The sequence below is a fragment of the Cladophialophora carrionii genome, assembly GCF_000365165.1.
Source record: "Cladophialophora carrionii CBS 160.54 unplaced genomic scaffold supercont1.10, whole genome shotgun sequence".
NCBI classification, from domain to species: domain Eukaryota; kingdom Fungi; phylum Ascomycota; class Eurotiomycetes; order Chaetothyriales; family Herpotrichiellaceae; genus Cladophialophora; species Cladophialophora carrionii.
Window position 1 is genome coordinate 318,208 of NW_008481817.1, and position 14,412 is coordinate 332,619.

The 14,412-nt window shown below is 54.3% G+C and overlaps 3 protein-coding genes across 3 annotated transcripts; 1 reads left to right on the forward strand and 2 right to left on the reverse strand.

Moving 5' to 3' along the window:
- Positions 1-1,369: 1,369 nt before the first annotated feature.
- Positions 1,370-3,484, reverse strand: G647_09587 (uncharacterized protein; the record flags this gene model as incomplete). Its single annotated transcript, XM_008725581.1, has 1 exon — positions 1,370-3,484. One exon carries the CDS (start codon positions 3,482-3,484, stop codon positions 1,370-1,372), a length of 2,115 nt encoding a protein of 704 aa, XP_008723803.1.
- Positions 3,485-6,494: 3,010 nt separating this feature from the next.
- On the forward strand, positions 6,495-8,060 carry G647_09588 (uncharacterized protein; the record flags this gene model as incomplete). The annotated part of the gene is made up of 1 exon (XM_008725582.1): positions 6,495-8,060. The coding sequence occupies one exon, from the start codon at positions 6,495-6,497 to the stop codon at positions 8,058-8,060; it is 1,566 nt and encodes a 521-aa protein (XP_008723804.1).
- A 3,218-nt stretch (positions 8,061-11,278) lies between these two features.
- On the reverse strand, positions 11,279-12,916 carry G647_09589 (uncharacterized protein; the record flags this gene model as incomplete). The annotated part of the gene is made up of 1 exon (XM_008725583.1): positions 11,279-12,916. One exon carries the CDS (start codon positions 12,914-12,916, stop codon positions 11,279-11,281), a length of 1,638 nt encoding a protein of 545 aa, XP_008723805.1.
- Positions 12,917-14,412: the final 1,496 nt, after the last annotated feature.

Genomic DNA, 14,412 nt, shown 5'->3' on the forward strand with positions numbered 1-14,412 from the left:
AGAGGAAGAGGAAGAGGAAGAGGAAGAGGAAGAGGAAGAGGAAGAGGAAGAGGAAAAGTAGGCGGGGAGTCAGGTAAGTAGGGAGGTAAAGCTACCAGGTAGGCACGCACCAGATAGGTACAGAGGTACATAGGTATATAGGCATATAGGCATATAGGTATAGAGGTACAGAGGTATATAGATACCGTAGAGAAAGCAAGACGGACGTGCTGAGCATTAAATCGACAACTAATCCCATCACATCCCATCCCATCCCATCCAATACGATCCTTTGTGCGCGGGATAACAGGGCCTGTTAGAACGATTTCAATCGCACAAGCATAGCATTCCATAGTAGTCAGTGGCATTCAGTGCATTCAGTGCATTCAGTAGCAGTCAGTGGCAATTCAGTGGTATATAGAGTACTGTACTGTGTCCTACCCTAGACTGGACGGGTGCTACAGGATATATCGAGCCCTTCCCGTAGGAAATATCTTGCCATGTCTTGCCTCGCCATGTCTTGCCTTGTCCTTATATTCCAAGCTTGATGTAGTCTTTTCCAACCGTGATGCCTATCCACGTCCATGTCCCTATCCCTGTCCCTTCCCACGTCCCTGTCCGTGTCCGTGTCCATGTCCATGTCCGTGCGTGTGCTTGAGCCTCTCTACGTACGCCTGATATCATCGTATCATTCTATGCCCTTTGTCCTTGCTCCTCACAGTAGCTTACTCCTGTCCGCGCCGGAAGGTCGGCCTTCCCATCGCCCGTGCGTGTGCATTCCTCAACGCCGTTTCCATTCCCTTATAATGTCCATTTTGTTGCTTTGCTTTGCTTTGCTGCGCTCGTCCGACCGTCCGACCGACCACCCAAGGCCGCCAACATGACATCCCCGAAAAAAGGCCCATTCCTGGGGGGAAAAAAAAGGAAAGAGCTCGTCGTAAAGGCACGGAGACCCAAACAGTGGATATCCCTTGTGGTGTGATGTGATGTTATGTGATTGATGTGAGACGTGAAACGGAATGTGATGTCGAAACGAAAGCTCATCCAACGATGAGCAGCAGGAATTGACCGAGTAGCTTCAAACAGTCGTACAACGTGCGTGCTTGCGTGCGCCGCGGCTTCTGGTGCATGTGGTGTATGTAGTATATGTGGATATCTCGATGAGATGGATTGAGACGAAACAAAACAAAACAAAATAAAAATAGCGTGCCGACTTTTCCCATCCCCAACAGATCGTTCGCAGCTCATTCAGACACAAAAACCCAAGGAATACCCCGTACAGTCAGAGACTCATTACCGCGCGTCAAACATCAAAACATTGGTGTCGTATCATCAAATATCGGGATCATATGGTATCATATCATATCATATCATGACATGTCTTTTCACATCATATCATGGCAGGGAGGCCCGTCAAGCCCAAGCCCAGCCCCAGTTGGTGGTTGGCGAACTTGGACATCTTCAGCTCGGCCGGCCCGGTTGAGGCGAATGCGTCGTGGTCGAACGGATCGATATTGGTATCGGTATCGGTATCGGTATTGTGGCGCTGGGGAGGTGCTGCCGCTGCGTCACGATCATTCCACGCCTCGAATATGCCGGGTCGTCCATTTCCCGTCGAGGCCGGCGCGTTGAACAAGCCATCGCACAGGGTCTCGAAATCGTCAAGGTCAAGCGCCAGTTCGAGGTCCTCGTCTCGCGGGAGGATCTGATCGACATCGATCTGCCAGGGATGTTTCGCGAGCGGCGATTGCTGCCGTGCCGAGGACTTGTGCTTCACTGGCGTGTGCTGCACTGACGAGTCCTTCGTGGGCGACGACGCCGCGGACAAGGATGAGTCCGAGTCGGAGCCCGAGGAGTTGTAGAACGTCGGCGGCCGTTTCGAGCCTGGCTGGGAAGAAACGGTCGAGAGGCGGTCGTCGACGATGGCCAATTTCCTGGCCATTGCGCCCAAGGTCGTCGAGTCGGCCCGTTTCAGACCTCCGCCGCCACCACCGTCGTGGGGTTTCTTGTTTTGGCTCAGTTTGGCGGATTTCGCAGGGCTTGCTTCGATGGGCGTCAAGGTGGCGATGCCGGCTCCAGGTTGGCCAGAAGTCCGTCGGCTTGTGGCCGATCCTGGCCGTTTCGACTTCATCGGTGAGGTTGTGGATGGGCGAGGAGTCGTGAAATGGGTCGAATTCGACTGCCACGACTTGGTGCGCGTCGTGCTCGTGGACTGTCGACTGGCAGACCTCAGGCTGCTATCAACAGAGGCATACGACATGAGAGACGGTGTTTGCGTCTTAGATCGAGGCCTGTCCAACGATGGGCTCGACACAGGATGCAGGGGTGGAGTTTGAGCTTCAATGGCCTGTAGATATGTCGTCCGCATTTCGTCAACGATCTTGCGAATGTCATCCCTCGTAGTGCTGGACTCTTCGGCCATGCTTGTCCGCGTGGTGAGGGATGAGGACGCCCCGCTCGAGGAGAGGTGAGAGTATCTCAGGTGCGATGACCCTTCCGAGCGGTCATCGTGGTAGGCCAGGTCGAGGACCGACGTGGATGCGTTTGTTCTCAAACATGCTCCGGTCCTTGCAAGACTGTTTGTCAGATGAAAGGGCTGGCTTAACGATCGAGATGAGTGCGAGCAGGACCTATGGCGGTTGACGGACGAGGAATGTGTCGAAGGAGCAGCACCATGGTCAATGCCACGCTCCACCATGGGTTGGTCCACACCTGTCTGTCCGCACATGGACACAAGCCGACTATACTCGGCTTTCCAGAGCGCATGAATCGTCGGGTTATGCTCCTCTTGAGTTTCTAAGAGGGACGTACTTGACGTCAAGGGACGAGCATAGAGCGGTTGCGCTGGACTTGAAAGTCCAAAGCCATCGTGGCGGTAGTCTGGATAACATGCTTGAGCCGAGAACGAACGCTGCGGCGGATGGAAAATACTGGAGTTCAAAGCAGGAGACGCCACTGGGCCAAACTCGCTGGGTACAGATGGTGGCTGCCAGATTGGAGCAGAGAAAACAACGTCCTCTCTAGGCGAACTGGGAGCCGTTGAGATGAATTTCAGACTGGTGGGTTCCGTGGGTGACTTGGGTTGAGAAGATGACTTTGAGACCCTTCTGTCTCTGCCGCCGACGATGTACTCTCCTTCCCGGATCTCCTCCAGCGTGCGATCGTAGTCCTGCTCCGTGACCAGTAGCTCTCCAGAACTCAGGCGCCGACTGGTTTGAAGCTTGACCGGCCCATTGCCTCGCTGAGGCCGATCGCCCAGCTGGGGAGGCTTGCCCGGTGCGGCCTCTTCGTAGGAGAACGAAGAGAGAGGGTCAGTTGGCAGACTGCTTTCGCGCAGCTTGACTGCACGGGTTTTCCTTAGCGCTTGGCCGATGAGCACAGGTAGTCGGCCTTGCGATGGAGTCGTGCTAGATGGTATGCTCTGCAGATCCAGCTCAGCAGTGGCATCGATGCTTGGAGCCTTGTGCTTCCTGGGTGAAAGCAATTTCCGTAACCGCGACTCCATGATGTGAAAAGGTTACAGTTGTGGGTTTGACATTGGCCTCGACAAAGTGCTTTATTGAACTCTCAAGGCCAGTTTCCGTGTCAAACGGGCACGTCAACGGGCATTGACGTGGTTGGGTCGAACAAGACTGTCGGATTCCAGCGGATGCTGGGCGTAGATCAAGACCGATGCTATTTCAGAGACGATACGCTGGCGAGGAAACACCATGTTCTGGTCGAGAATGAAAAAGACACATCCGAGATGCAAGAGGAGGAGAGGTCATGGTCTACAGGGAGAAACGGAGCCACGACGAGCTCAGCAAATCTCCTACACACGGGCCTGGGGCGAGGATGATGCTGGAAGGTCGAGGTCGACGAGGGCATTTTCCCAAGTCAAACATCAGACAGGGGATGAGCTTGAAGCATGGAGGTGGCAGGGGACCGGGGGGTCCATCACACGAGGCACAACAAGGCTGTTGAAAGCCGGTGGTTGGTCGTCGCTTAGCTCCACGCGGGTCCTTGGAACCTGCCCGGAAGTTGTCATACACAAAGCCCAAACTCACCGTGACTGGGCGACAGGAGGCCATGCCGACGCCGCTAAACCACGAAACCACGACGCGAAAGCTTCCATGGTACCACGCCAGGCGTTGAAACACGAAGCAGCGTAAACAAACCACCTCCACGCGTCCGGACCGTAGCAGAGCAGGGCATTGCACCTCTTTCTCGCAGAGAAAGCTGCTAAGCCGGACCGTGACGAGCTGTCACTGACGGCTGGAACTCCGGGTGTCGTAGTACTCGGGGTAAGCACATTCGTAGGGCCAATTTGACGAAGCCGGGGTGCCCTGCCCAGGTCGCCCAGGTCGCCCAGGGCTGTGGCTCAGCAGGACGAGACGAGCTTAGGCGAATAGAGGCGAGCCGGATGTCGAGCCGCGGATGAACTGCTTCAGTGCTCTGTGATGAGGCTAGGGCACCCTGGTGATCGTTGTCCGTCGGCCTCGACCGGCAGCGAAAGAGGAAGAGTGCGGGTGTACCTGGTACGAGTAGACGCGGCATGGCGTCCATCACAAGTGCAGCCTTGACAGCCGGGATCCATCATGGTGCATTTCCGGATAATGATTGCTCGCAGGTCGAGTCCGTTCAGCCTGTTTGTCGGACCAGACAATCTGCTGGCCAAAACACAAGAAGAACAGTCATCGAATGCGACTCGGAGCTGTAGTCTGCCATGAAATCGCAGCTGCTCACTAATTATGGAATCAGGATTGATGAACCACCATGAATAGCGGTCAGGACGAGGCCGTGAGGGTTTGCAGAACCTTTCGGCTTCGTGCATGCGACCAGCATCGAAGTTGGTCTTGCCCTTTCACAGCCTCAGTCAAATTGGGGATCAAATCAGTCGAGAACAAGCCACTTTGCTGTTCAAAGGACGTCGGTTTGGGTCACGCATCCATGACAAAACTGACAACCCCCAATCGATAGGCACATGCGCCTGACAGCTGCGAGCAAGGTACATAGTCTCGCGGCCCACCATACACAGTACTCGTACATGCTCGAATGGCGACCGTTTCTGATATAGCGGTCTCCTTGGGTACCCCAGGACTCCTACCTGCGTGTGCCATGACAGATGCGCGCCTCAGGAGGTAGTTAGATATTAGGGGTCGCTATGATACTGAAGCACCGCCCTTTGCAACCCCTTTGCGCGTAGAATTCGAGGCCAGATCGCCCTGTGTAACCACGGCACGACCCTTGGGGTTGTACTACAAGGACACCTACGTTCAAAGCGTGCAGATGCGGGCAGCTGGCTTACACCACATCGTGCAGATCTCCTCCCCATATCCAGACTGAGACAAATCCCCTCTTGTTCAGGTCATCTGGAGACACGGGCATCATACCCGGCGAGGCTGGATTGTCACAGAGGCTGACTGATCTCAAACTGGCCGGACAGTCTCAGTCGATGTCTACGCGGGCTCGGGTCATATCTTTCGGCCTCTCCCATGTCTCAAAAGTAGCACACCACCTTTATGAAGCAAGGCCCATTCAGGCACTTGTCATAATGCCCAGCGCTGTTGAGAAGAGATACTGGAGAGGCAAACAAGGCTAGTTCCAGCGTCAAGCAGGGGTGGCATCAGGTGTCCGTCGGCCTGAAAATTGCAACAAGAGCAACGAAGACATCAATTGTATTGTGTACTGGTTGTGGCAGCGGCTGACAGAAAACCCAAAGCACACCAAGTACAGTACATCAGCTTTCTGACATAATATCCCCAGACGAGCAGCACACTGGCAGTGGTGGCGGCCGATCCTAGCAGATGCACAACTCGCATGGGATGAGTTGCATTCTCCGAAAGCGCTGAGAGAGCAAAGAAGCAACGATCGGAGCACGTTGGCGTTGGCGTGGGCGATGGGGAGAGCGTGACCTTGAAATGTAACGTGTAGCTCGGCGGCACTCTAAGCCCTGATGGCCCCGGCCGCCGCCCTGCAACCGAGTGGCCTGGGCGGTGAGCTGCGACTCTACCGTAGCACTCTGCGCTCTCCAGCAACATTGTAACGCAACGCAAAGCAACGCAGGCAAGGCCCGACGAAGCCCGCCATCACCACTGTCACCATGTAAGGTTCCTCATGCTCTCCTCTGCCTCTTCACAATGACGCCGGATTTACCTCGACACGGTGTCGATTGCAGGCCTATCATCGTTGTTGCACCCGTCTCCATTTAGCCGTTTCTTGCCCTCGAGGTTAACCTTTGTTTGACGACAATGCTCCGTTCGGGGTTGTGATGAATGCTATGCTACCACTACCTGCACCATTCAGCCTCTGCCTCTTCTCCCACGGTGTCTGTCGCAGTCTCCTGGGGGTCCATGTGTCACGGGTAGAATTTGCTGGATTGTGACATCTCACTCTCACCTCGCACTCGCATCACCCTGTGCCCGTCTCCCACCGCGAACAAAAGTCGGCCCTCGAGCCCAATATGATTTACCTCTACCGCTAGGAAGGCAGCTGAACACCGTGAGGCAACCAGACCGGCCTCGTCCTCCTCCACCATGACCCTCCTCGAATTCTTCCGCAGCATTCTGCGGCGCCTGGGAAAGATCATCTTCCCCTCCGCTTTCAAGACCATGTCGGTCTCGGTCAAGTCCTCCAGTGCCGAAGTCACCGTCGTCGAGACCACCGGCAGCCTGCATACCCTCGAGTCGCTGAAGGATGAAGTCATGCGGCTCTTCAGATCGCCATGCACCCTGCGCCGAATGGTGTCCATGTCCTCGGCCCTCCGCATCCAGTACAAGGCAAAACTGCTGGAGAGCGAGGCTTGTATGCTGCCTTCCTATTGCTATGCACTTCCGGATGGGAGAGAGAGCGGGACGTATATCTCTCTGGATGTCGGTGGCTCAACTCTCAGAATCGCGTTGGTCGAGCTGCACGGAAGGGACTCGCAGAACCCGATGGTGATCAAGCATATTGCGAGCTCAAAGATCGACGAACACATCCGCAGACTACCTGGCACAGAATTTTTTGATTGGATGGCCAGCAGGATTGCAGATATGTTGGACAAGACAAAGGAAGCGTGCTCGTCTCAGAAGATACTGCCAATGGGCCTGGCTTGGAGCTTTCCCATCGAGCAGACGAGTCACCGTGGCGGCAAAGTGCAAGGAATGGGCAAAGGGTTCGCTTGTGCTGAGACGACACTTGGCATGGATCTGGGTGAACTTATCGAAGCCGCCTGCGCCAGGAGAAATGTGAATGTCCGTGTCGACGCCATTGTCAATGATTCTTCCGCGACTCTTCTTTCTCAGGCATATCTCGATCCCACGACATCGATGGCATTGATCTTGGGCACGGGAACGAATGCTGCTGTGTACCTGCCGACCGGGTGCATGGGGAGGTCAAAGTTTGGAGCGCGGGATCAGTCGTGGTTCGATAAGGCCGACCGAGTGATCACAAACACGGAAGTGTCGATGTTTGGCAAATCCATTCTCACCGAGACTCGATGGGACGAATTGCTCAACAGACAGCACCAGAGGCCCGACTTTCAGCCTCTCGAGTACATGACGACAGGTCGCTACCTGGGTGAATTGCTGAGATTAATCGTCATCGAAGCCGTGGGCACCGGAGAGCTGTTCAATGGCGCGATGCCGGAGGTATTGCGAGAGTGCTACTCGTTGGATACGGAAGTCATGGCAAGGCTTGAAATGGACACAACGAAGACCATGCAGCAGTCCATTGCAATGATCAAGAAGGCGTTCGGGTTGAAGAAGGCTCCCTCACTGAAAGAAGTGCAATTCCTCCGCGCTGCCGCCGAGTCAATTTCGTACCGAGCTTCTGCTTATATGGCTGTTGCAGTACATGGGCTTTGGGCCTTGCAGAAAGACACCGATGTCAACCCCACCACGCCAAACGGCACCCCGAAGACATCGATTGCATGTAACGGGAGCGTCATCCTCAAATACCCAGGGTTTAAAGATCGATGCGAAGGATTCATTAGGCAAATGATCGAGGCAGCATCATCGCCTGGGAGTACCTTTGCTGCGGAGAAAATCGTGCTGGAGCCTACCAATGAGGCGGCAGTCTTTGGTGCTGCTGTTGCTGTGGCTCTGGCCGATGCTCCCTGATCCCCGGAATGACGACAAGCCTTGAGCGAGTTCAAACACGCCATCCCATAGGGACCTCACATGGTGCTGGTCGAGCCTCGAATCCTTCCGACATCCCGGCTGGATGGGCTGCAGCAGGTCCGAGCTGGTCCGAACGTCTCAGAAAAGTTCGTACAAGCTGAGCGAAGACTGTACGGCCTTATGTAAGCTGTCCTGCACCAGGCGAAGGTGGCTTTCAGATATCCCGCATCAAGGTGATCATCCGACGTCGGACCCCTGCCACCCCTCCACCTATTCCCGATCGACCAGCGAGAATGGCGACGAGACAACGGCTCTTGCTCGTGACCAAAGTGCTTGACCAGCACCTCCTCGCTCTACGCGCCGGAAACCCATGACCAGCGACACGACGGATGTCGTGTACATCATGAGGTGGCAGATGCCAACAGGCTTACATGTGGCGGAAGCTGGGATGGGGACGGACCTGATCGCGCAGATCATGGCAGCCTGAAGGCAGCCCGTGGTGCGACAACAAACCGTGGGTGTCAGAAAGACACCACCATGCCAGCTGAGATAGCCCATTGTGGTTACTGACTCTACTCGAGCTAGATACAGCATTACCACCTGCTGAGTACTGTCTGCGAGATCGATGAACTCAGCAGCTATTGCTTGGCTGTGAGATATATCAGTCATATATTTTCAAATATCCAGACAACGTTGGTTGCAATATAGACCATCCATCTCATCGTCTCATCACCCTTACACCTTTTGCCTGGTACTCTTTCACAATTCCGCGCCTTGGCAGTCATGCGTCTCGTTTGACGTCCATTTGCTTCTCTCATTGCCATAAGTATTGGTGATCCCAACACGACACCTTCCAAGCAGATTGCAAGAGCAGTCCAAAACGAGCCAGGAAGACGAAGGCACCCCACGTCGGCAGTGTGTCTGGTGTGAGCCAGAGTTCATGGGACCAGGGAAGTCACCATGCAGGGTGGATAACAATGGGGGCGGCGTCGACATCTCATCGAGCCAGCAACGGTCAGCTCGACAACCGGCCAAATCCTCGCTGACGACGGAGGAGACGTTGTGACCTCGGGGACAGACGATTCCATCGAGCCACCAACCGGAGGTGGCATCCTTCTCAACGCCTCAACTCAACCCGCTCGTCATCTGGTTCCTCCCGAATAAGTCACTGAGACCGCGTTGTTTATTTCTCCTATATCGCAGTGGAGATATTCGCTTAAGCCTGACGCCTGGCCAAGGGCTGGCGACCGCAATAACTGCGCTCAGCTGAGTGAGTCTCGCAGGGTCAAAGCCATGTCTCTACGCAGCGGCTAGAAGAGTCGGCAGCTCGCAGGAGCAGTACATGCTGGCTGAATGCGGAACCAGGAAGTTCCACCAAGAGGGAGCCGTGGCTGGCGTTCAACACATTGTGCGTACTTATGCCTGGTCGCCTTACACGTATTACTCCGGCGTCATGTTGCTGCTTCTAAAGCACGATCAATAGCTGTTGAGGCATTTCTTTGTATTGGCTTTGGGCTGCTCATCCGGCACTGATACCTCGTTATCCATCCGGGGCTGAATCTACGTAGTTTTCTCCTTTCACCAAAGAAACGGCGTACCCGACACGGCATATGAGGTACCAAAACGCCATGTCCAGTCCTGCCATCGAATACGACACCCTCTTTCTAGAGTCCTCTAATGTTAGTTAGACACGGTATCCAATCACGAGTATGTAGAGGTGTTCGACGTTTTCTTAATGCTATGCAGTACCCCTACTGAACTGTTGGTGGTCCCTTTTCCTGTTCCGCTGTACTTGCTGCACTTACTGTACTTGCTGTACTTGTTGTACTTGCTGTGCTCGTTATCCTTGCTGGGCTCCTACGGTACACGCTTGCATGCAAATATGCTTGACTGGCTAGCCTGCTGGTCCGCCGGCCCGCCTCGAGGAATATGGATGCAAATGGAAATTGCCTATGCCTATGCCTATGCCTATATACCTCAGCCAGCATACAGTACGCAGATCGGCGGGACCTGAAATACACTCGCATCGCAGCGACCCGAAACAATCCCTCCGAATGGTCGTGGCTGAAACTATGTACCGGTAGTACAGTACCTATGTAACTGATGTATCCACTTCGACTTATAGTATAGCTTGCGTTCATGCTTGATAGGAGGCAAAATAGGTACTATTACATATTCCGTGGTGCGATTCTCCCCTTTCTCGCTTCCTCTTAGCTACGGTAGCAAAAGCAGTGTGATGAATGCTTCCTTCCTCTTAGCCACGGTAGTAAAGTAGTGTTACGATTGAATGATTATATAAGGGATTCAGCGAGCGAGCGAGCGTACCACAGTAAGACTTACTTACAGTGGTGGCCTACATACAATGATTTCGGTACTCCGTCTTCTTCGTCTGATGTTTCCGTCCCTGACCGGGTTGAATAAAGTCTATGTGTTTTCCAGCTTCGTATCGCGGTGCGTTCAGTCTCTTATTCAACTCGACTTGACTCGACTCGACTCGACTGAACTCAACTTGGATGGTTCAGAGGAGACTTGGTGTCACGAGTCGTGCCAATGCCGTGTACTTTGTCAGTATTACCGCCCTTGTGTCTTCAACCTTTGAACCACAAGTCAGGACATTACGACTCTATCGAGAGAGACTGATTCCCGGTGGAGGAGAGGGGAGAGTATCTATCAATAATAATCAACCGGGCTCATATCTACATATGTTGTCAATTAGTTATACATCCGTATAATATACAGGGCATGCACGCGCGTCACTGAGACGTATTTCATCAACATAGGTATGTACATGACTTTATAGTACAGCATTGGGATGTCGCTCGCGTACCTGCACAATCCACTTCGTACCCCTTCACCTCCTTATCCGCATCCCGTCCGCTTCGAGCAGGATTGCCCTCTGTAGTCGTTCAGAAACACATTCTTGCTCGACAATAGTAACGCTGAGATAACCGTCTCAAGGAGCGCCTGGTACCCAAAGGCCAGCCTCAAGGGCCCTTATTTCCGGATCGGCCGCACTAAATCTTGGGTCGTGTCGTGAATCTGTCGTCTAACGATATATCATGACATAACTCGACATGAGATATCGTATCCCACGGGGTCGCAGAACTGCCCACAACAAAGGCTATGGTCGCCCCGGAGAAAGGCATATAATCCGTGCGGAGACCTAATTGGGTTATCGTATGTAATGGACTGGGAGGCGCCCGAGGTCCACGATGTATTCATGTCTCGAACACCCCTTCGAGTCCGTCGACGCTCGGCCTCCCGGAAGGTTCACAGCGATGGATATAGCGGCTCATGACCTGCACCAGCTCATCCGCTGGGCCGTATTGGGCAGGCGGTCCGTCTCGCCTCTGACTGTCAAGGATCTGCCTCGCTAACGCAACAAACCAGGCGTGATGGTCATCTTCTTCCCCACCGGGCGGTAGCGACTGCGTCGGTGGTGTTCTCGTCGCTGACACTGTCTGCTGTACTCCGAGACAGGCCATCCAGAGGACCAGTTCTCGGTGTTGAGTCTTCCAGTCTTCTCCCGACTGGATCATCATCTTGAGAGAGTGGTATAGGCGATTGACGTCTGACCACGAGGAAGTCGTGGGATCTCTGAGTGAGCTTGTAACGGCTCGAGACCTTCGTGCAGTCTCCATGTCGGCGATCACGTTCAGAATAATCTGCCTGATGCATTCGGAAAGCATGCCTTGAGGTAGATCGCTCGGCGGACTTGGTGTGATTGAAAGCAAGCGATGGACAAGGGCGTATGATCGTTCTGTGGCCCATTGTTCGGCGGAGGATCTGGTAAAGTTGTGGATGTAGTTGTACTGCTGGACCTGGAACCATTGAACGGTGTCGCCGATGATTGGGGTTAATTCTTGATGCACGAGCGGCCCGTACTCAAGCAGCCCAGAGCCACTTGGCATGATTCCACTTTGCGCCAGGTCTGGAAGTATCTCGTTCTCTATGCGTTCTTGTGGAAATGAACCTGGATCCCACGTGAGTGCCAGCAGCGGAGTTTCTTCAGCACCACCCGCAACTAGCAGATCCCATAGCCAACATAGCAGTCGCATCGGTGGTTCCATCGCCTCCAGCCCACCGAGTGACTGAACAAGGTGCTGAACCATCCGTAAGTGCGTTCGGGCTCCTTCAAAGTTGTTGACATATCGTTCAAAGGTCGACAGTGCCTTTAGATCAAATATGAGACTCTCGTTCGGCAGGAGATTGCTCCCCGCCAGATGGTGCCGTAGGTGTTGCAGAGCCTTGCCCATGCAGAATTCGGGCGTGTCGTGCCGGTCAAGTTGTAGTCTCAGAATGTACTTCATAAACCCACTACTCGCGGCAAGGAGAGAGAACATATGCATCCTGTTCTCCAGACAGCCTCGCACGATGCGGTCGATCGTTGCAAGGCAGGAATCCGATCCAGGCATTGCTTCGTCCAGCACTTCCAAGTCTCGGAAGACAGACGGGAGCCAGCTCTCCACCGCGAATTGGAAGGCATTGTGCGACCACCAAGCATCGTCCGGCGCCTCGAGGTAGCTGAAGGGGTCTGTGCTGTTGCCGCTGATCTGCGTCATGGCTGCTGGTGATGGAGCGGCCGAGGTCTCGGCGGAACTCGTCTCGGACACGGTGCCCTGCCTCCCCCACCCCACAATGCTTTGTGCGTGCGTTGCTTGTGTTTGAGCGCTGTAGAGTCGTTGCTGGCGTCGTAAGGCGGCGCGCCATTGTCGGGCGTGGCTAGTAATCGTTCGAAGCTCATCCCGTTCCTGTCGAGTTGCCGACAGTCTCTCCGAATCTGGTGTCCGGTTGACCCAGAGGAAGTCGGGGTTGGTACTGCTAGCTCGTCCTCGTCCTCGTCCACGTCGTGACATTGTACGATATGCATTTCAGGTTGTCCATGGTGCAACTCGATGGGACGGACACGGACATGATGCCCATATCTAGGTCGCACGTCCGGTATGTCATGCCGAATGGAGACCGGCTGGAGGAGCAGTAAGCCTGGTCGATCGAAAGGCAAGGAGGGTTCCATTGTCGAGGGCATGAGATCTGGGTGACCTCGTGAAGACATGCTTGACGAATGGCGTGTCTGATACCATTCGAGATAATAGCGCAGCGGGAAAGAGCCACAGGCAAACGCGGAACCCCTTTGACGTATGGCCTGGCATTGAATCTGAACGGCAGCCTCGGACGGGACAATATGGACCACCTCGACAGGGGTCGTCCCTCTCTGCAGCCGTGCCTTGGCCCTAAACGCAAGCGAGCCAACCACGCTCCAGGAGATACTTAATTCCGCCAATCCCCAATCCCGTTGTGCGCGATGTATCCTTGATCCGAAATCGTACAACATTCTTTGCAGGGCGCTTTCCGAATCCTCGCAACGTGGTGGGCAGAGGCTCACCTCGTATTTCTTGGTCCCGAACACGGGCGGCTTGCGCTACTGGAAGCGGTAGTCAAGGATGGCATCTGGAGCCTTCGTAGCCACAAACCAGGAAGCCAAAGGCCTAGGAGTTTAGTCAGCAGCGCTGGATGACACGCCTATGCAAGTGAAGCCGAACAAGAGCCGCGGTAGCCTGCGGTCTCCGTGAATACGATCCGTCCGATATCAAGACGACCATAATCCCAAAACGGCGCTCGCTCTTGCCACAGATCAAATACCAAGGGCCAAGCTGGGAGAAGAGAGTTTCCTGCTTGGCGAAGAAAGCACGGTGGCCCACGGCTTGTCCTGAATGCAATGGGTAGCTACTAATGGCCAGAAATGTTGCTGGTTGAGCAATAAACATTGCACCTACTGCCTGAAGTCGCCGTCCTGTGGTCACGAAGAGGACGCCGCTGATAGGTACGACGCCTCCGGAAAATGTCACCGTACGAGATCTACTTCCCTTGCGTGAAATGGGATGCGGAAAAGCAGAGAAAATCTCACGCTTCGCAGAGATTTCGCCACCTGATTCGCATTGCATATGGACGCTTCCCCCAATATTGGTTCACCGATGCGTACTAACGGTCCCTTGTCGAGAGATATTTCATGACAGGTGGCTGGTTACAATACTCGTAAAGGCTGCGGCCATGCCCGATTCGCCATGTTCGAATGCTCACCGTATGCAGTAGACAGGACGATTGCTTTCGAGGCTAGCCGTTGTTTCGGGCATGGACAAGGCTGCAAGATCGCGGGCGTGGTGAAGAGAGCCACTAGAGAGATGCATTGCGCTTCAAGGATCGTTCTCGCGCGGACATGTGTGAGCCGATCAACCGGTGTTGAGGACATACAGCAGGTCGACCCAACAGCCGGGGCACTGTAACATTGGACTCAGCATCAGAGACGTCAGTCGAAGAAGAGCAAGTGCATGGGTGAAATTGTGAAGCAGCGGTT